This window comes from Astyanax mexicanus, chromosome 21 (genome assembly GCF_023375975.1).
Source record: "Astyanax mexicanus isolate ESR-SI-001 chromosome 21, AstMex3_surface, whole genome shotgun sequence".
Taxonomy (NCBI): Eukaryota; Metazoa; Chordata; class Actinopteri; order Characiformes; family Acestrorhamphidae; genus Astyanax; species Astyanax mexicanus.
The window spans coordinates 8,393,878-8,416,524 of NC_064428.1; the positions used below are offsets into that span (position 1 = coordinate 8,393,878).

The 22,647-nt window shown below is 37.4% G+C and overlaps 1 protein-coding gene across 7 annotated transcripts in view; it reads left to right on the forward strand.

Moving 5' to 3' along the window:
* LOC125785735 (NACHT, LRR and PYD domains-containing protein 12-like) overlaps window positions 1-22,647 on the forward strand; it is a 46,588-nt gene that overhangs the window by 20,236 nt on the left and 3,705 nt on the right. For 6 of the 7 annotated variants that reach the window (XM_049469802.1, XM_049469803.1, XM_049469805.1 and 3 more), the window contains 6 exons: window positions 141-314; window positions 9,896-10,069; window positions 10,254-10,427; window positions 16,440-16,613; window positions 19,411-19,584; window positions 21,013-21,180. In XM_049469802.1, coding sequence (XP_049325759.1) covers window positions 141-314; window positions 9,896-10,069; window positions 10,254-10,427; window positions 16,440-16,613; window positions 19,411-19,584; window positions 21,013-21,180 — 1,038 coding nt within the window. The remainder of the gene's footprint in view (window positions 1-140; window positions 315-9,895; window positions 10,070-10,253; window positions 10,428-16,439; window positions 16,614-19,410; window positions 19,585-21,012; window positions 21,181-22,647) is intronic. The other variant, XM_049469808.1, reaches the window with a different exon arrangement.

Sequence of the window (22,647 nt, forward strand, 5' to 3'; positions counted from 1 at the left end):
CACCTATCATAGATTGAAGCAGGGTCACCAGTCCTAATAATAAATAATTCTTGAACTCTCAGCAGAGCATGGGGATATATTCTATGTTAAAGACACACACATAGCTCTGTATTTTAATACTTTTTTCTTTGTGTTTTTAGACTATCTGGTTGTAAAATCAACATGAATTCCTATGAAACTCTCTGCTCTACTCTGAAGTCAATAAAATCAGCAGTGAAGGAACTGGACCTCAATAACACTGAGCTGCAGGATTCAGGAGTGAAGTTAATCTCTGATGGACTGAAGAAATCAAACTATAAAGTGGAGATACTCGGGTAAGCTTTCTGTTAGGTGATTTCTGAATGGAAAAATCACCCCACTCTGCATTGAAGCAGCTTCACCTCTCACAATTTAAAATAATGATAAGCAGAGCCCTAACATTGTACACTAAATACACACATATAGCTGTAAACTGTGTATTGGTGTTTTTAGCAGATACTGGTAGCAATATTGGTTTATAATGGTAGGTTAGCAGTGTGTGGATATTGGGAGCTTATGGCAGTATACTGGTGTTTGAATGATGGTGCGAGCCTATGCTGTTTATGCTGTTTAATACTTCAAATAATTTTCATCCTTAATTAGTAACAACTGGGAGCTATGAATAAAAAACATCTTACCGTGCGTCCACACCGAACGCGACGCGAGCAACAAAGCAGCCGGAAGTCGGTCATTTTCAATGAGAGCGAGCGACACTGGGCGACAGGCAGCGACGCGATGCGAAGCGGGCGGTTTGAGCGACGCGAGAGAGTTGACCAGAACTTAACTTTATGCAAATGAGCAGCGACACGCGGCGGCGACTACCAATCAGAAACAGATTCTCATATGTTTGGCCTGAAATCGCTGCTCTGATTTTCGGTTCCTACTGAAGATTTATTCCGCCAGCAAAACGGAGAGAACAGAACTGAACTGAGCTGATCTGATCTGAGGTAAAATACTCCACTACACCAGCAGCTACCCCACTTACAGAATTACCTTATTTAATAGAAAACTATATATTAAACTGAGGAAACTATTTATTAAATTAACAGAACGATTTATGACAACTAAGGGAATATTTTTTTTTAATTAACAGAACCTTTTATTGAAACAAAGGGAATTATTTATTAAAGTTAACATAATGATTTATTACAACTGAAGAAAGTATTTAATACATTTAATATAACAGTTTGTTCAAACTGAGGTATGGAATTTGAAACGATTTAGGTAAAACTGAGGGAATTATTCATTACATTTTACAGAAAGATTTATTAAAACCGAGGGAATTATTTATTAAATTAAGAGAAAGACTGTTTATTAAATTAAGAGGACGATTTAATATATTTAAGTAAACATATTAATTACATCCAATAAATTATTTATTACATTAAGTTAACAATATTTGAAATTATGGACAAATTAAGAGAATGATTTACTACATTAAGGAAAATAATGTATTATATTTAAGTAAACCTATTTATTGTAATATGAAATAATTATGTTAAATAATTGTACTTTAAAATAGTTATAAAAGTTTTTAATGTTTAGGAATTGTGTAGAGAGGCTGAACCCTTGTTTCGGTACGTGCCGTATTAGGAAAACGCCCACCAGCGACAGCTCGTTCTGAGTGAGACACGCCCCCAAGCGACTCATCGCCTGTTGGACAGGCGACACAGAGCGATTTTATCGCGTTCGGTGTGAACGTACAGTTAAACAGATGACAAGTAACCATTAAAAGCTTTTATTCATTTACATTGACTCTGCAAACTGATTCTCTAACACTGAGATACAGTGGAGCAGGTATTAGGCTGTTCAAACTATAAATTATCATGAAAACTGTGGATAGTAGTTTGTCATAATGTGTTGTCACTGAAGAATGGCTGAACAATAATTGTGTATCAATATTCATTGCAACAGAAAATATTTATCACCAATAGTGGTCTGATTTTAAAAACCCATTTCAGTATCACTCAGAACCTGCACTGAGCCAGTAGCTAGATGACACTATTCTGAGCTTCATAATTAAGGACCAGAGTAAACCACAGGCATAACATGCATATAATAACAGATATCAAGACTTACTCTATCTAACCAGTGCAGTACAGTTGAGCTGTGATAAAATAATAGTGAGTAATCCAGCACAAGTCTGTGAAGTCTGGTTATTCGCTTCACTGCTAACTGCTCCAACACTGTTGAGGCTGGTTTATAACATCGTCACTAACAACTCTAAGCCTGTTGAGACCGGCAGTTAGCATTGTGTATCTGGTATCATGGTGTGTCTTCACAGCGTGACACACAGTCAGTTTATGAGCTCTTAAGATAGAAATGAACAGAAGTCAGAGCGCACCTGCGTCTTAAAGGGAATGACTACAGACACACTGATTGGTTTATTTCAAGTTGCGCCCAAAACACACCCATGAATAATTAAGAGAATTAAAACACGCCCTTTGCGCCGTTGGAGCTGTGCAAAGTGTATTTTTCACGGCCTTTCGATACCAAAGACACAGGACACTAGGGCTGGGGCGATGCGTCGACATAATCGACGTCATCGATTACGAAAATACATCGATTTGCATAACGTGCGTCGGCGCGCCGTAAACATGGCGGCGCCTGTGGAGAGCATTAGAGGTTAGATCGGGCCCAAAAATTCCAAACCGACCCAGCCCGAGCCCGTGCACGTTCTGCTCTAGCCCGACCCGACCTGAACCATAAACTGGCTGTTTTCGGGCTGTTTGAATGAGCGAAATATGATCAGAATTATGTTAAATTACACTGTAACATAGAAGCATAGAACTATTATTTAATTAAAATGATTTTTAAGAACAGCTAAACACAGTTCTGCAAGTCAAACGCGGAGGAGTTCACGTGCAAGAGAGAGAGAGAGAGAGAGACACACACACACACAAACAGAGAGAGAGAGATTTGCGTGTTCTGGTGAGAGCTACTCACAGGTGAAGGTTTTCTTTTATCTCCTCGTGTTCATATTCTAGTCCCATACATAATTCTGCAGCTCCCTCAGTGTTTTCTGTCGTATTTTGCGGCTAGCGCGAGCGCTTACAACTGACACCACGGACCGCGGGGTGCCGCCGCGCTTGTGCCGAATCCGACTCCCGCTTCGCGGACAGAATCGGCACAACACCCCCGCTGTAGAACTGCGGTAGTGACAACAGCGCTTATAAATAAATTAGTTTAGTTTCACTTTCAGTTTTCATTATTTTCGTTTTTTTTTTTTTTTTTATAAAAATATAATTAAAAAACAGACGCCTACATCTCGGACTATTTTCTGGAGCCCGGGTCATGTCTGGTTCGGGCAGAGAATCTAAGCTCTAGAGAGCATGGACTCCGGAGAGCAATCTCCAGCTACAAAAAAAACGCCAGCGGGCATCTAAAGTTTGGGAGCATTTCACGCAAAAGGGCAACAATGTGGTCCTCTGCCATATGTGCAAAAGGAGCACTTGAAGCGCAAACATCCAGGAGCACTATGTCAACAGGGTCACACAGTAAGTTACCGTTTACATCAGGGTCTCCGCGGGTGTCCTTAAAAAGACTTAAGGCTGTCTACCAAAGGTTTTAAACCTGCCACAGGCAGAAATTATACAGTTTTGGTTTATATTTGTGCATGGCATTTCGCAGTTTCCAGAAACAGTAGCATTATTCATAAGTTCAGGTGTTTAGCTAAGCTAGCTGCCTTAAGTTATTTTAGCTAGCGCCGTCGGCGCTGCGGTGTTACACCGTTTTCTGTCACCGTCGGAATTTTGTGACCAGTGCTCACGGTTATGAGCGTTCATTGGCAAAACGGAAGCTTTCTATACCTACACCTTACCCTCAGCCGTAAACTGAACCGTTTTGGCCAGTCGGGGTAAACATTAGAAACGAACACGTTTCGAATCGGTCAGTGCACCGGTCTGCTGAGAACTACTTGCCCGTGGTCACAAAATCTAGCGGTCACAGAAAACAGTGCAACACACGGTTGTGGTGTATGGGAGCTTATCCATTTTTAGCGTTATAGATCTAAACGTGTTGTACATGTAAGTGATTATAAGTGTGGGGTTTGGTTTAGTAGGCTTGTGTTGTTGTTGTTGTTGTTGTTGTTGTTATTATATATAAATATAGTAATTTATCGTTTGCTTTAAAACGTAAAATAATTATTATTTAAATATGTTTCTCAATAAATAGATTAGTCGACTAATCGAAAAAAATAATCGTTAGAATAATCGTTTAAAAAATAATCGTTAGGGACAGCCCTACAGGACACGCCCCTAAATCCAGCTGCACAAAGCGTAATTAACTAGTACGCTTTAGATCGCGAAAATAGGGCCCAGAATGTGGTCAGTTTACCTGTGGCCGTGCTCCGCTTGTCCTTGTACAGTTCAGTTTTGTTGGTTGGTTGAGGAAAGTACCACTGCATGCTCTTCTTTCTTTATTCATTCTTCTTTGTCTCTCACAACATCATACCAAAAACAACCACTTTATTGGTCATGGGTAAGAGACATCATCTGAGCTCCCTGGGAAAATCAGTGGCTGTCCCCAACCATGTTACTTACTGTATCTCTCCTAACACTTTCTCCAGCTCTCAGCAACATTCTGGTGTGTCTTATTGAAATCACTTTCTGACTTAAATTTGTGGCAACAGTGGAGAAGTGGCACTGTAACGTAAATGGCTCAGTGCATTAGAAAATACAGCACCCAAAAAAACAGCATCTCCATGAAAAACAAGTATCTCAATTTTTGTCCATTTTTAGTTTACTACATAATTTGAACAGACAACCTGTCCCTTACACTGTGCCAATATTTATTGATGAATGGACCAATAGAAATTCTTCAAAAATACTGTTTTTATCATTTACATTGACTCTGTAAATTGATTCTCTAACACTGAGCTGCAGTGGAGAAGGTATTACACAGTTAAAACTATAAATTATCATGAAAACTGTGGATAGTAATTGTCGTAATTTGTTGTCACTGAAGTAGGGCTGAACAATAATTGTGTATTAATATAAATTGCAATAGAAAATATTTATCACCAATAGTGATCTGTTTTACATGCCACTAATCTGAGGATATAATATGCATATAATATCACATGGTAAGACTTACTCGATCTAACCAGTGCAGTACAGTTGAGCTGTGATAAAGTATTAGTGAGTAATGCAGCTCAGAAAAACAGCTAACCTGCTCCAAGCCTTTAGAGTCCGGTTTTTAGCATCTTTGCTAACCACTCCATCACTCCGGAGGCTGGCTGGCAGCATCACCACTAACAACTTTAAGCCTGTTGAGACCAGCTGTTAGCATTGTGGCTAACTGTCTGTATAAGGCTTTCCCTTCTGATCCCTTGACGGGTTGTTTACACCAGAAGAGGAAATATATATATACATATTTAAAAATCTCAGTTTAAGACTATATCTTGGATCTCCTGAAAAAAGCATCTGGCACACCTAACTGTCTGGTGTAAATTGTAATTTTATGGTAAATGAAGGTTGTCGTGTGTTATTTCACGACTCTTCTAGGCCTCCCAGAAAGGGAAGCCTGGGCTAGCTAAAATGAGCTCTTAAAACTTATCTAGTCATGCATCACTACAAAAGCTTTAAGTTCAAAAGAAAGAAGGTAAAAACAGACGAGTGCCTTAAGTTTAAAGAAAGGAGAAGACGAATCGTTCCGAAGTTCTAAGTTGATTCTTTATTGTTCTTGAAGTCAGCCAGGTTCAGTCTTCTGAAAACACAGAGGAATACACACACTTTTATACAGTATTTGGGTGAACAAAGGTGGGGGCTTTTGGCACACCTGTTCTTCACTTGGGCACTCTTCTCGTGAGAGAAAGCTGAGTCAGCAACGTCTGGGTGAACAACGGTGGGGGCTTTTGGCACAAGTCAGACAAAACCCAGGTCGCCTCGACCAGCACCTCGCACCTTGGTACAGACTGTACAGGCCTCAGAGAAAGGGTCAGACACCTGTTTTAACAGAACTTAGTGAACTCTAGACTTTTTATCCAAATATATTATTATAAAGGTAATATAGCATATATTGATCACCAATTTAGGGCCCACATTCCCCCCTTGCGTGGGATTTATCCCACGCATCAATTGTGGTGGGATTGGTTAAGTTATTTGCTGTTATCTAGTAAATAAAGATCAAGGTTTGAACTAAGTTTTAACATTTTTAAGGTGCAGGTTCCGTGCTATTTATAAGTCCCAAGCCCATATCAAGCCATGCTGATCTGACACGATTTGCATGCATAAATGCGAGCAAATATGACAGAGTAGTAGGAAATACATGATTATACATAGCATCTATAACACCAAAACAGATGAATAAATGATGGTGTAACTACAAAAGGTATGAAGACTCACACATACATATGATATATAAATTGAATAGCATATATGGTTTAAGTTCCATATTAATATATTGTCCACTAGGAGGGTCAGACAGGTCCAAAGGAATTTACACATCTCAAGTATTGAGATGGCCATTTATTACAACTTTTTGGTATAAGTATCTTACTTTGCCCCACATTCCCCACCTCAGCTGGAAACTGGCGACTAATCGAGCATAGAACGGCACGTCAAACATGGCACCAGGCAAAGCGACCCAACGTGACCCCACAAGCAGCAGCATACCCCAAGAACCAAGGGTTAAGGCAAACCACCCCGGAACAAAGTCAAGGATGGCCAACCCCCCTTAGAACCAAAGGCACTTTGCCGATGAGAGAGTAGCTACGTCATTTGGTGGCTTCCCGGAAAAGCTACCTCATAGGTCCCCTATGGGATTGTGTAGCATTACCAAGACAATGCACAGTCAAGAGGCTCCTCTTCACGCCTCTTCAGAGGATGTTGGGAACGCGGGCAGAGAAAAGTATAGGCCAGAAAGAAGCCTGTGTATAGGCCAGAGATTAAGCCTGTCCCCCCTTTCGCACAATACACATATGTAACGGTAAAACATTTCACCAAACAGTGAAAGGCACTCTTGTAAAAAAATAAAGAAAACACACAATCAATTAAAATGGAGCATTGGGACAAAAAGGAATAAAAGGGTGCTTGATTAAGTAGTCCACAGAGTTGGAGAAGAAATGCAAAGATCAAGAAACGAGTACAAAGTTCAAATCCAGAAAACAGGAAGTAGCAAAAAAAGGTAAAACGATGGTCTTCCGCCTTTTGTGACTTTACGCCACGTAGAAAGGCACGGTGCAGGTCAAGGGAGAGGTTACTAGCACTTCACCCTGACCCATAGTCTCCAGGGAAAAGGGTCGAAGGACATAAAATGACAAGTCAGTCCGACATTAGAAGAATAAGGAAACGTGAATCACAGCGCATTGGACAGTAAGACCAGAAATATTTTGCTTAACCAAAATTTGTAACACAAGGCACAACAAAACAAACATCAAAATAAAAAAAAATACGAAAGAAACATACCCAATGTCATTAGCATAGCGTTCTATTTACCAGAAAATAACCAGGAAAAACAAAGAAATTGAGCAGCCTGTGAGTTTTGTACATGGGCGTGTCAAATATATAGATGAATTACAGAAGAATATGTAAAAACTTTGATGAGATTGTGTACAAAGTGCTGTTTTATATAACTTACAGAGCATTAATGGGGGTGAACATTTAATTTCTTATAATTTACAATCAAAACCAGAAAAAGCTTATATGAAGTGACTGTCCCAATCACATTTCACAAAGTTAGATCTATAATACAAAGAAACAAATTAAGTAATTTATTTATCAATCATGTATTGATAATCCACCCCTAACAAAAACATTTTGTCCCAAAAATGAATGTTATATGGTGCCATGCCAAATCACATTTTAATTAATTAATTAATTATTATAATTGTTATTATTTTTAAATGTACAGTTGTCCTTTTAACTCATGTTTATAGCATATTATTCACAAATTTAATACTTGTATAGCATTCGCTCATCTAACACAGTTGCAGTTCACTATAGTACACCTGAACATTCAGTTTCAGCACAAAATAGTCCAATAGTAGAGTCATATATCATAAACACATGAGTCTTCAGTTTGTGTTTTAAGTAGAAACCAAAATGTGGCAAAATATTTACTAGCCCACTGTTTATAATTATACATCAACAGCTTTCAGATCCACCATCGTTTGGCTTATTTTCATGTCAATAATATTCATTCAACAAAAAAAAAATGCAATGATTTACTAAAAAGGAAAGAAAAAAAATATATATATAGAATTCCTGTATCTAAAGTGTAATGAATACAGTAAGTGGAGTAGCTAATGTATTCTATGTTGAGCATGATTCACATGTTATTCAACAATTTTGTGAGTCAGCTGTAACCGAAAATGGTTTCAGTCATTTGCCAAACCAAGTTCATTTGTTTGCTGAATGCAGACAATACAGATTTTTGCATTCAGATTGTTGTGTGATGTGATCTGTCATATGGTGTGACACCATGTCTTATGGTGTGAGTTTCAGAATGAAAAAATAAGGATTTTGTAATGTATCATAACCTCATCAACGTGACAGATGAGGAATAGTACCAGCAAAGGTCACATTATTTATGGTACTCTTTTTAGAAGGTTTTCCATATTGAAATAATTTGATTAAAGTCTTTCCATGTGTGAAAGAAGCAGGATAATTTGACTTGCATTATCACATTGAGATCCCTGTTAATTTAATCACAATAACATTCATGTCACATCACAACTCCAGTCACAGTTTCAGTAAGTATCTGGGTTGTCTGCTCCAGCTTTCTCAATTATTTGATAAACTGATGTTGGAATATCTACACAATCAATATCTACAGCAATCAATGCCAGTATATACTTCACAAAATATACCTTCCCAGCTTGACTGGTCAAGATTCCGAATACAGTAATGGAGCAGTCATGTGTTGTGAATATATGGTCAGCTGTATTTGTTTCATAATACTTAGTAGTTTTGTTTTCCCTAAAAATAATAGCAGAAACATTAGGAGTAGTCTGCGTGCCTGTTGCACCTTGTAGATCATTAGGAATGGCTGTTGAGAGAGTAATGACAGCAGCTTGTGTGACAAACCCTGGGTCTTCTGTAATCATATAGTTATTTAAAATTGTTCCATGGTCTCTTTCATGTTATAGGTGTTTACTAACGTATATAACTATAGGTGTGATTGTAAAAGGTATTGTCCGCCTGCGTGTAGGTGCGCAGTGTGTAAGAGTGTTTTTCAGTGTGCGTTTGGAAGAGAGTATGTGAGAGTGTGTGTGTGTGGGTGAGGGCCTGTCTGCCCCTCTCTCGCCCCCGGTCTCTCCTTCCCTCTGCAAACTGAGGTTAACTGAATACCTGTAAAAATGAATACACTAAGAGACACACATATTATTAGGCAGTAATGGCTTTGTTTGCAAACATAGACTAATATAAACATCCATTATTAATTTACGTACTATTAATTGGAACGTACTTAAGTTCCTAACGACTTTTCAAGGAAAATAACACTTTCACTTGTAAAACATATTGAGCAAGGGCTGAAACATTAAATCATATTCAATCTCAGTATAGTCATAATTCTTATATAATCACCCTAACAATATAAATTTGAAGCTCATTAAGCTCACAAGGTACATTAAACAATCAAAGCTTCCTGCAAAACGGGTCTAGAACTGTAGATATATACACTGTTTACAGCATTAGTCAGTGACTGACGTTGATTGTAGGCCTCTGTTGTCAGTTCACTGCATTCACGCTGAGCGGACAGTGCAAAACACCACCAGCTTCTGTAGCCTGGTAAAGTCAGTGCCTGATTCGTTATTTTCATTCAACATTTCCTGCTACAAAGTTGGACAAAGTTGGACAAAGAAATCATGCGGTGTCTCCGTAATTCCTGGTAACTGTGTGAACTCTGTATTATTTGTTTTTTCTGTGTCTTATAGATTACCTGGTTGTAAACTTATCCTGGCCTCCTATGAAACTCTCTGTACTGCTCTGAAATCAGCAAACTCACCACTGACAGAACTGGATCTCAGTAAGACTAAGCTGCAGGAGTCAGAAGTGGAGCTAATCTCTGATGGGCTGAAGAGTTCAAACTGTAAACTGGAGAAACTCAGGTGAGATTTCTCTCAGGTGATTTCTGAATATAAGTCAAATGTACCCATTATGAATTAAAGCAAGGTCACCAGTCACTATTTTAAATAATGCTTGGACTCTCAGCAGAGCAAGGGGATATACTGTACATTAAATATTCACACATATCTCTGTATTTTAATAGTTTTTTTTTCTTTGTGTTTTTAGACTATCTGGTTGTAAAATCACCATGAATTCGTATGAAACTCTCTGCTCTACTCTGAAATCAATAAAATCAGCAGTGAAGAAACTGGACCTCAATAACACTGAGCTGCAGGATTCAGGAGTGAAGCTAATCTCTGATGGACTGAAGAAATCAAACTGTAAAGTGGAGATACCCGGGTAAGCTTTCTGTCAGGTGATTTCTGAATGGGGAAAATCACCCCATCCTTCATTAAAGCAGCTTCACCTCTCACAATTCTGAATAATGTTCAGACTCTCAGCCAAGCGTTCTCAGGCCAGATAATATTAATGAATATTAATAGATAAATAAAGACAACATATAATAAAGTTTTTAGGTTATTTTTTTTGTTTATCTCGAGGTTGCTAAGTAATCCTTTGATCAGAATGGGGCCAAAAATGCTTTTAATATTTACTCATTTTTACTCATATTTATTCAGATTAAGATATATTTTAGTAGTCTCAGATCTGCTGAAAACAACACCTGGCAAACTGTCTCCTATAAATTCTTTGTCATTCTTTGGTGCATTAAACTGTCAAAACACGTAAAATGGATGTAGCACTGTAGAGATTTACACAAATTACATACACCACAGTCAGTGACCTTTTTTATACTGTTTATATCAGTATTGGTATTATATTGTAAAGCCTGAAGTTAAACAATGTATTGTGACAAATTTTGGCCTTATTGCGCAGTCCTACACCCAAACCCACCAGTTGTCGCTCACATCAAATTGAGTGAATGTTGGTATTTTTAGATATGCTAGTATATTTTATAGGGCTGTCAATATTAAAGCATTAACGCACACAATTATTTTGGAATTAGTAACGCATCATTTGTAAATTGTCGTAAATTGCCCCCCGCCCAATGTGCATTTTTTTTTTCTGAAGCTGTTTGCTTGTGGTGAGAACTTGTTCTGGTCTCAGTCCGACCCAGCTATCAAATATACTACTTTTTAGTTGAGCTAAACTGTTGATTAGGCACAGTTTAATCTGATAAATTGGCCAGAACAACCATGAATATATACTGCCATAAACAAACGCTGTCTCTGGTACTGCTGTTTACACATGCGGTATATGCAACTTTTACTGCTGTTAGGCACGTGACCCTGTGCTGCACATCCCAGTGAAAACATTTGTTTAAAGCGTAGGGGATCAAAGAAGTTAATCTGCTTGTGTGGTTTATTGGTGCACATTTTGGTGCCTTTTGGTTTACGCTTGTGTGAAACCAAACCAAACAGAGGGAAAAACGCTCCAAATAAACAAACTCATCAACTGATCCGGACCATAAAAACCAACTACACGTGTGAAAACGCTCTTTTACACTCAGCAAATTAAGTTATAATTCAGAAATCCTTACAGCCAAGCTGATATGTTTACAATAAAGTAAAAACATCTTATATCCAATTTATCATACATTCTTTATTCCAGCGCCTCACGTCAGCTTCATCTCCTTTCAAATCATACATGTATATAAAGGGGTTGGAAATTTAAATTAAATACCGTGTTAGATACACATCTGGATCGTTCATCTTCCGTTAAAATTACACCATCAAGCCCAAGTTTACACAAAAAAAACTTACGAAAAACTCTAATTTAGTTCATGTTTGGAGGGTTTTTAACCCTAAGACGGGTATTTAATTAGAATTCAGTCCGGTCCAGTTGGAGAAAATTTCGAGCCATCGCCAGTGTTAACTTGTGTTATGATTCAGTGCTATAACCTGTTTATATATACACATAAAATGTATGATACATCTGACCCATGAGGTTGTTTGAACTATGATGAAAAAATATATATAAAAATAATAAAATTTCTCCCCTGTCTCTCTGTCGCGCTCGGCATGTCTTTAGTTTCCGCCCGTTCTCGTTTTTCCGCCAGTTCTCGGGCTCCCTATCTCTTTATAAAGGTGTTTTTTCCCGGCCGCGTCCCAATTCACTAGCTGGGGCAGTGGTCTACACAGATCTGATTGGCACACACACGTGATTGGTCTGTGCGTTTACTGTGCCGCAAAACACTGCAGCGTCGCAATGCGTTTTTTGTGCCTCCTCCCACTATTTTCTATGGAGCGCGCCGGCAGTAGGGCAAACGAGGTCAAGCAAGCAGCAGAAAGTTTAAATATTACACACACCACAGGCTGAATTACAGAGTGAGAAAACGGAGGAGAAGCTGATTACAGCTTTTTTTAGGCTTTTTTTGTGCTTTAAGATCCCCTTTGTAAGATAACAGAGACGGAGGACCAGCTGGTCCTGAACTGGATGTTTTAGCAGGGTTCACCGGGCGATAAAAAAAGAACAGCGTCTCGTTCATACACAGCACTGAACTACAACTCTACATATTCTTGCTTGTGGCAGATAAACTGCTTGCTCTTTCAGGCGACACGCCCCAAAGCAGCGAGAGAAAGGTGGAGAAAGCGATTGGGAGCGATGCCGCATCACTGCAGTGTGAACAAGAAAAGTTACGCCGCTTTAAAGGAACACTGTCAAAATTAAATCCTTCTCTGTAGTTTATCGGTTTGGGTCCACATTGGACAACGTCTGGGTCGGGACCCGGACCGCGGCCCGCCTATTAGTGACCCCTGCCATATTAAGAGTACAGCATATTCTGTTCACGATGTATATTCACGAATTGACTACTTTAGTAATTAGTAATATGAAATATCATAAAAAAAATTATCAGATCATAGCCCTGTTTCTTTGACCCTAAATTTGAATAATTTGGAACAACCAAATTGAGTATGGAGACTGGATCCCCAGTTGCTGAAAGATCCAGAATTTTGCAAAATCATATGTTCACAAATTATTTTTTTCTTTGAAATGAATGACAAACCTGGTACCTCTCCATCCAACCTTTGGGACTCAATGAAGGCCTACCTTAGAGGATGTATTATATCTTTCCAGTCAACAAAAAGAAAAAATCGCAGAGCTGAGGTATTGGAGTTGGAATGTCAGAAAAGACAAGTCCAGAATTTGACAAATCCAACATAGTCAACCCCTGTGTGGAGACCTATAAGAACATTTAGCTTTACGTTTTAAATATATAACCAGCTAATGTCAGAGAGAGTTATCAAAAGTGTTTTGTGTACTTGACAACAGTAATTTGAATTTGGTAAAAAAAACAAAACAAAAAAAAAAAAAAACTCATAAACTCCTGGCTAGGCAACTTGGAAAAGATGGAAAGTGACCGTACAATTAATAGGGTCAAGGCAGAATGTGGTGAACATATTACTCCGATATTTAAACGGTTTTACGAATATCTTTACTCCTATCTGTACTCCTCTGGGGCAGAGGATCTAGATACTCATAAATTCTTACAGAACTGTGAACTGCCAACTCTAACTCAGGAGGACCAAGATTCCCTTAATGCAGACCCATCAGTTCAAGTGATACAAGAGTCTATTAAAGCGCTAAACAAAGGTAAAGGCCCAGGCCCAGATGGCTATCAAAGTGAGTTTTACTCACTATTTAATTACATTCTTGCTCCTTATTTACTTAAGATGTATTTACAAGCGAAGGAAAATGGCTTATCTCCCACACTCAATAAAGCCATAATTACGGTGCTCCCTAAAAAAGGAAAATATGCTACTGAGGTGAGTAGCTATAGACCAATCTCGCTCCTGAATTATGATAAAAGATATATTAACTAAAACCCTGGCAATTAGGCTTAATCAGTTAATAGGCCAAATTGTTAATTCCAAACAGACAGGATTCATCCCAAATAGATACTCTTTTTATAATCTGCAGCGCCTTTTTAATATAATCTATTCCCAATGCGGTGATAAGGATGATTTAGTTGTTATCTCTTTGGATGCAGAAAAGGCCTTTGATCTGTTAGAGTGGTCATACCTTTTTGCAGTTTAAAATAAATTCAAATTGGGTGATGAATTTGAATCCTGGATAAGGATCCTGTATCATAACCCATCGGCTACAGTAATCACTAATAAAAATTTTTTATCCCTAATTCATCTACACAGAGGCACGAGACAGGGGAGTGCTCTCCCACCCATGTTGTTTTCTTTGGCTCTAGAACCTCTAGCCCAGGCCATTTGTTGTAATACTAATGTTCAGGGTTATGGAATGATATCCTTCTCTTCGTTTTGCAATCCACAGTCTTCAATTCGGGTTATTCTCAAACTAATTTCATATTTTGGTCAGTTTTCTGGCTACAGAATAAATTGGTCTAAAAGCGAACTGATGCCAATCAGATTAAACAGTATCTCAGATATTTAACGCTTCCCTTTTAAGATAACGTTGAAAAGATTTACATACTTGGGAATAGTCATCACAAAACATTATAAATCTCTATTTAAAGCTAACTTTCTCCCTCTCTTGATCAAATTACAAGGTAACATTCAATTTTGGAAATCTCAATGGTTGACAGAGTCAACACTAAGGAGAAGGTATTCTTGCCACAAATGCTCTATTTATTTCAGAATATTCTCATCTTTCTCCCAAAGGCTTTTTAAGGGTCTGGTCTCAATTATCCTTCCATTCATATGGGATTATAAAGTTCATTGTATCAACAAAAAACAATTTTGTAAATTAAAGATTCAGGGTGAGTTGGCCCTCCCCAGTTTCATGTTTTATCACTCTGCTTGTGTTCTTCGAATTATCAGTATATGGTTAGACCACACATATGTACATCCTAAGTGGATCGCAATAGAGAGACAACATTGCTTCCCCTATGACATCAGTGCAATAATTCTATCCCCATCTGCTTTGGATAAATGTATTTATAATGGTAATATACTGATCCATAACACAGTTCAGAGTTGGAGACAGATAAAATCTCTATTTAAGGAAGAAGCATTTTCTCATTATTTACCTATTACTAAGAACCCTTCTTTTAACCCTTCCATTTTAGATGCTACCTTTACACAGTAGAAGTGTTTAGGTCTCCATACCGTTGGGGACATCTACATAGTGGACAATTTTGCTTCATTTGAACAACTTTGGAGTCAATATGACCTACCCCCTAGTCACTTGTTCAGATATTTGCAGGTCAGAGACTATGTAAGGAAACACCAACCAAATTTTAGAACAGCCAAGAACAGCGTTTTCAATATATTTTTCAAATTGTGTGACTGGGCAAATCATGCTATATCAGGGTTTATGATGTATGATTAATTTGGGTTGCACATAGAGAAGGATCTGTGAGAAGAGGCTTTGGGAGGCATTCATACATGCTCAGCGGATACAAGACATTCCCTAATACAATTCAAGATTATGCATAGCTTACATTATTCGAGAACTAAGTTACATACAATTTTCCCAGATGTGTCCCCTATCTGTGACAAATGTCAATATGAAGAGGCCACACCTTTACATAGTAAACTTACCAATTATTGGATTGAAATCTTTGAGACACTTTCTATAGTTTTAGGTAAGATATTAGATCCTGATCAAATTCTGATAGTTTTAGGGCTTTCGGAATTTATATGGACCCCACAGCAGTTACTATAATTCGCCCTTATTATAGCAAAGAAAATTGTACTAAGGGCTTGGAGAGGGACAGATGTCCCATCCAGTAAGGTACGATCAAACTTTTACATCTGGAGGAAAAACGATTTACACTAAATAACAGATATGGACAGTTCAATAAATGCTGACTTTCCTTTCTGCAATATTTGGAAAGTACCAAAAACAATGGCAGTGTGACGTCAGATGTTATTTAAAATTCAGGAAGATATATTGTATATTTGTAAATGTTGAATACATTTATACTCCTGCTTAATAAACAAATTTTAAAAGAAAAAAAGACACCACTTTAATCTTATGTACATGACATTTAGTTCATTAAAATGTTATTAGATTTTACCAGTACATGCATGTAACATACAGTGAAACACTGTTATCTGCTCACTCAGAAGAAAAACTGAAACTGCTGTAAAACTGTAAAAATTCCCAAACCCTAAAACTTGACAGGTTGTTGTGTTTTCTGTCTTTTATTTTTGACATGAAAATTAAAAAAAACTAAATTTCCAGAGTGATTCTGCTATATTACTTTCTATTTGTGCTTTTTTTTACATTTATTACTTCTTGTCCCCTTTCCATGATCCAAAGTGTCCCTCCTATTTTGAGCACATTTTGAAGTTGGAGTGAGTGGTGTTTTCTGAAATCTGTGAGTGTGAATTTGATATTCTCTGTGTTTTAATTCTGTTTGTTTTTGTCATTTAGATTACCTGGTTGTAAACTCGTCATGAATTCCTGTAAATCTCTCTGCTCAGCTCTGAAATTAGTAAACTCACCACTGAAAGAACTGGATCTCAGTAACACTAAGCTGCAGGATTCAGAAGTGGAGCTAATCTCTGATGGACTGAGGAGTTCAAACTGTAATCTGGAGATACTCAGGTGAGATTTCTGTCAGGTGATTTCTGAATGGAAAGATCATTATAATTTACTCATTCTGGACTGAAGAAGTGTTGTTTTTTTAAAACTGCTTGGGGTCTCAGCAGAGGACAGTGATGTGCTTTTTATATTTATTCAGATTAAAAAATATTTTAGTAGTGTCCGATCTCCGGACTGTCTCCTATAAATTCTTTGTAATTTTTTGGGTGAATAAAAATGCATCAAGCTATCAAAACATCCTGGAAAATGGATCTAGCCCTGTAGAGAAAAAAAAAATCGGCCCTGGCATTTTTGGTTTAGACCGGCCCCTCATAATTAGCGGAGCACAACCAACTTGTAATTTATATATGTGGGGTTACAGAGAAACATAATGTATCAACATGTTAAATATAAGAAGTTTAGATTTGTTTTGTCTGTTGTTAACTCCACCATTTTTGTCTGCTCTGCGTAATTCAATTGATCGTATATCATTTTTATTGAATTCATTTCTAATATGTAATTTCTGAATTTCTCTAATATAACAGCTCAATTCTTATTCTTCAGGTTAAAGGTTTTTCCTCCTTTAAACAGCTATAACATGTATTTGTATCAGGCTACAAACAGGGCTGCTTTATGAACTCATGCAACGCAACTATGCCTTTAAAGTATTTGACACTGTTTTACTCTTATTCAGTGTGGGCATACCTTTTGCTAATATTACTTTTATATTTTTAAACTTACTTTTTTAATTAACTGATAATTTATCATTTTAAAATCTTTTATTTCACTTGTTTTAGTGCTTTTTAAAACATGTTGAACCACAGCATAGAGGCTTCAAACTCAAACTATGCGGCCTTTCAACACAGCTTTAACCTAAATATCTAACATACTATAATGTAGCCTAAAATATACACTTGCTGCTCATCCAACACTTCTCATTCTTGACCGTTTGCTATTTTATCAGCCATTGCTCATTATTCTCATGTAATAGAGCTAACGTTACCTCCATCACTTCAAAGTCCCTGTGTTGTCCTGACTTTACTAACGTTACCTGCTTACACATTCCTGCTCAGTCTGTCCCTCGGTTTCTCCGTCACAATCCTGCATCTCCCTGTCTGCTGCCTCTGTCTTCTTCTACGGAGGACAGAGCGGAGGCTACAGCAGCGAACATGTCTGTGATTTTTGCACATTTTGTAGCAGCTACAGAGAATTTCTTCGTGCGTAACTTCTCCGCACAACTATTTTTGCTGCTTCTGTTTCTCTATGCTGCCTCTCCTTTAATATACGTGCTCAACACTGAGCGTAGTGGGAGTTCAGTGGACTAGCGGAGAGAGGGTGGGGCTGCTTTCGTCCTATATCCTGATTGGTCCAGTCCACTGTCTATTTTGAAGATATGCCAATGGGCCGCCCCCTTTAAATTGTGGGTCGTTCTCTTAGAAAAAGAAAAAAAAAATCCAACAGCATCGGCAAATGCCTGGTACGCCAGATTAACAGTCCAGCCCTGACTGTATTTAAATCACGCAGAAAGGGCAGAACACCATTAGCTTCTGTAGCTTGACAACGTCAATGCTTGGTTACGTACACCACAGTCAGTGGCTTTTATACTGTTTATATTAATATCAGAATTATATTGTATTGACCGAGTTAAAGAATGTATTGTTACAGATTTTGGCCTTATTGTCTAGTCCTACTCCCAAATATACCAATTGAGTGAATGTTGTTATTTTTAGATGTAGTAGTATTTTTTAATCTTATGTACAAGACATTTAGTGTGTTGAAATATTATCAGATTTTACCAGCGGAGGACAAGGTTGTGCTTTACACTAAACACACATACCTTTAATCAGTGTATATTAGCAGTAAAATTACACAATTAAACTGGAATATATTTAAAAATAAACCAGATATTGATATTTTTGGCAGTGTAGGCAGGTGCCAAGTCCTGCTGGAAAATAAAATCTGCATCTCCATAAAGCTCAATCAATTGTCCTGGTATACACTGTGCTGACTTTATCGGCTCACCCATCCAAGTCATTGAAGTAATGGTTTTCAATCACTTCCATGGCCACATGTGTATAAAACCAAGCACCTATGAATGTATACTGCCTCCACAAACATTAGTGAAAGAGTGGGTAACTTCTGACTTTATTTTCTACTGAAGATTTGTTCCTTTTATTTCAAAGCGGAGTTTGCCGCTAGCAAAACACACAAACAGCCAGCATAATTTCTCTCATATCTACATTGCAACAATACTTTTATTATTCAGTCCCGTATGTTATCTTATTTTTACATAATGTTATCCACCCCATTTGCTAATCCATGAGCAGTGTCTGAGTAAAATAATGTAGCTATTTTTGTTATGTAAAAGGTTTTTGGTGGGTTATAAACCTCTAGTATACAAATAAAGCCTAGTGTAGTGCAGTGTAGTGGCTGGTATTGGTAGCTTTAGTGAAAACATATCAAACTAGAATATCGGACCACTGGTGAAGACATTTCCATCATATTTGAAAGATTCATCTGACTAAAACAGAGAAGACAACTCACTCCGATTACTGAAACAGATCTACTAGACAGATCTATCTCTGATTACTGATTATATCTGTAGCTGAATATAGTAGCAGTTTACTGAAGCTCACTAGAATCACTGTATGAGAGACTTCTGTTTCTTACTCCAACTACTTTATAGCAGTTAAAATATGAAATAAGTGTCATTTTAGTTACATCACCCAATAACATTGCTGATTTCTTTTTTTATTTCTTTAAGAAATTTCACTTTTAGTATTTTGTAAGAGATACTGACTTTCTTTCTCTTTTCTTTCAGACTGGCTTTATGTAATCTTGGAGAACAGTCTTGTGAGTATTTGGGATCAGTTTTACAGTCAGAAAACTCCTCCCTGAAAGAGCTGGACCTCACTAACAATGACCTTCAGGATTCAGGAGTGGAGCTGCTCTCTGCTGGGTTGAAGAGTTCACACTGTAAACTGGAGATTCTCAGGTGATAGTTCTGTGAATTTATTCCATAATCATTTATAAATTCATAACCAATTTTTTTCCAGAATTAAGGGATCTGTTTTTCATGATCTTAATGGCAACTGAATTACAGAATCGATTAGATTCTGATTCATAAGCTCCAAAATCCAATTTCTGATTCGATTCAACATTTTTACAATTACTGTTTACAGACATGAAAGAGATTTTCAGACAACTAATGTTCTAAATTGTACAAGGAACATTACAGTTGTTTACAGTGGGTAGTGTGATTATTGGGGCTGTTTTGCTGCTTCAGAACCTGGAAGTCTTGCTGTGATAAATGGAACCATGGATTCCGCTGTCTACCAAAAAGTCCTGAAGGAGAACGTCCGGTTGTCTGTTCTTGACCACTTTGGAGTGACCATTACAAAGTCCTGACCTGAATCCTATTGAGATGCATCTTAAAAAGGTGGATTATACTGGAAAAATCTGTGGCGAAATTACAACTATTCTGTAATTGTGGAGCAAAAATTTCACAGCTCTCTGAAAGACTCATTGCAAGTTACTGCAAACGCTTAATTTCAGTTATTGGTGCTAAGGGTGGCCCAACCAGTTAACCAGAAATAAACTATTTTATTAATTGTATGAGGTAGGTGTGTTGTATTTAGAGTTTTGAAAAAGTGAATAAAGTACTGGTAGATGGTAATCTGAGACTGTAATTCCTCTAGCAGGCTTTAGTAACTCTTGAGTTAAGGAAAAAAACTTGTCACTAACTTTAGCTTTTCTTAAACTACGGAAAGACTTTAAACTGCTGGTCTGCAGCTGGCTCTCTGACATTGCAGATGGATGAGGTTGACACACACAAAAAATAAGGGTCCAAATATAAATTCTATGAAATGCCTGTAAAGAGCTCTCAGAACTACAGTTGGGAAAAGGCACCCTTCAAAACGGACAGACCTGGAGCAGCTCACAGAAGACGAATGGTCCTAAACCAGGAGAAATGTGTAAAAAAAACTCATTCATGTTAACAGGAAGCAACTGAGTTCCAAAAGGTGAAATAGTAAAAATGTCATGTCCAGTTTTATGTTTTATGTCCATTTGGGAAATTATATTATATACATAAAAAAAATACAAACAAAATAAATTAACATGTGAATACCAAAGCATTTCCATTTGCAACTAATTTCTAAAAGAAGAGCGGGGTATCAGTTTTTTTGTCCTTAACTGACAATTGTTGCTTTGAATCTGTATTAAAGATCACTAACTCCATTTCCCTCAGTTCAGCTCCTGCAGTTGGATGTTTAACATTAAATTCATATAATTGGATGAGATACTGCATTAGGGACAGTCCTGTAGGCAGTGCAGCATCCAGGTGGCTGAGCAGTTCTGATTGTTTGGTGGTGTTTTGCTCTGTTTAGATCTGTCACTTTGTCTCTTTCTCTCCTCTCTGCAGATTGTCTGGTTGTTTGGTCACAGAGGAAGGATGTCCTTCTCTGGCTTCAGCTCTAAATCCATCACACCTGAAAGAACTGGATCTGACCTACAACCACCCAGGAGAGTCAGGAGTGAATCTGCTCTCTGCTCTACTGGAGGATCCACACTGCAGCCTGGAGACTCTCAGGTATGTTCAGCTTTGTAGATTATTTTAAACGACTGTAATCTGTAGTCATCTGCTGATACTGTACTTAATAAAGCTTTACAGATTATAGGTCACACTTAATAAAGCATCTGCTCTGCTGTAATAGCATATATACCAATACATTATAGTATATAATATCTGTGGTTCACATTTATGTTCTGTTACTGTTTTAATTTGAGTAAAAATATGAATCATCTGGAAGACCCTAATGATTTGTTTAAGAACCTAAATAAAATAAAAATTAATGAAATCAATAAATAAATAAAAAATATTAATTGTTTAAACGGTTGGCTCTTGGTAAATTTACTTGATTAGAAAATATTTAAAAATATGTGTTACAGCACGTGACACCATCTATCTGGCACCCACTATCAGGCCTCATTTAAACCCTTTCCATAAACCTGCTGCCCAGTGTATAACTTTACTCACAAGATAACACCTCACAACTTATACAGGTGTGGGCATTCCTCAACTGTCACATGAAGTAACACTTCATATACAGTTTGCGTACTTCTGTCTGCTGTGGATTATAGCTGATCTACCCTGATGGAGATCACGAAGTTTACAAAGATTACAGAAACGCTACAGCTTGGGCTGTGTAACAAATGAAGTGTGGGTCAAAACAGCAGTTATTAACTGTGATTGTATTTAGAAAAAATAAATGAAAATGTTTGTTTTGCGTAAATAAGTGCACACATAAAAAAACTGTTTACAAGCACACATCACACAATCAGACCGAACAATCTGGAGTTGGAACAGTTTCAGCATCTCAGAAACTGAGGGATGAGTTACACAGCATAAATCCAGAAAAAAATAAAACAAAGAAGAATATAAACCCGACAACAGTATGTAGTAACTAGTAGCTCTCACACCACGAAGAAACTTCACATCTGTGTTCAGTTCCTGTGTTTTAATATGAACTGGATCTGGAGGATCCTGATTACTGGTTAAAGACCCACAGCTATAAAATAAAAACTATAAAACAAAATCTATATTTAAACTGTTAATAAACATTCTGACTTTTGAACAATTTAGTGAACTGGGAAATATTGTAAATCAGCATCAATCTAGACAGCTATCCCCCAACTTTCCTTATAAATTACCCATTTAGGTTTCACCGATGTGGTAATTCTAGCCCAGTGATGATATTCATTATCACACCTTTATATATAAGCCAATGCCAATATACACATTTATAACTTACAGAGAGACTAGAGACCCTGGTATAACATTAACTTTATTTTAAAATAATATAATGAATATATAACTAATGAAAAAAATAATCACTAGCTTAAATCAATGGACTTTAAAGTAGCGAGGTCAGAGTCGAGCAGTTGAAGTAGTGCAGTCCATGTCTCTTGGTCCTTTTCCGGCATGCAATAGGTAGGTAACAAATCTGTTCACCATATAAAGAAAAGATCTGATTTATATCAGGTTCACACAGGAAAC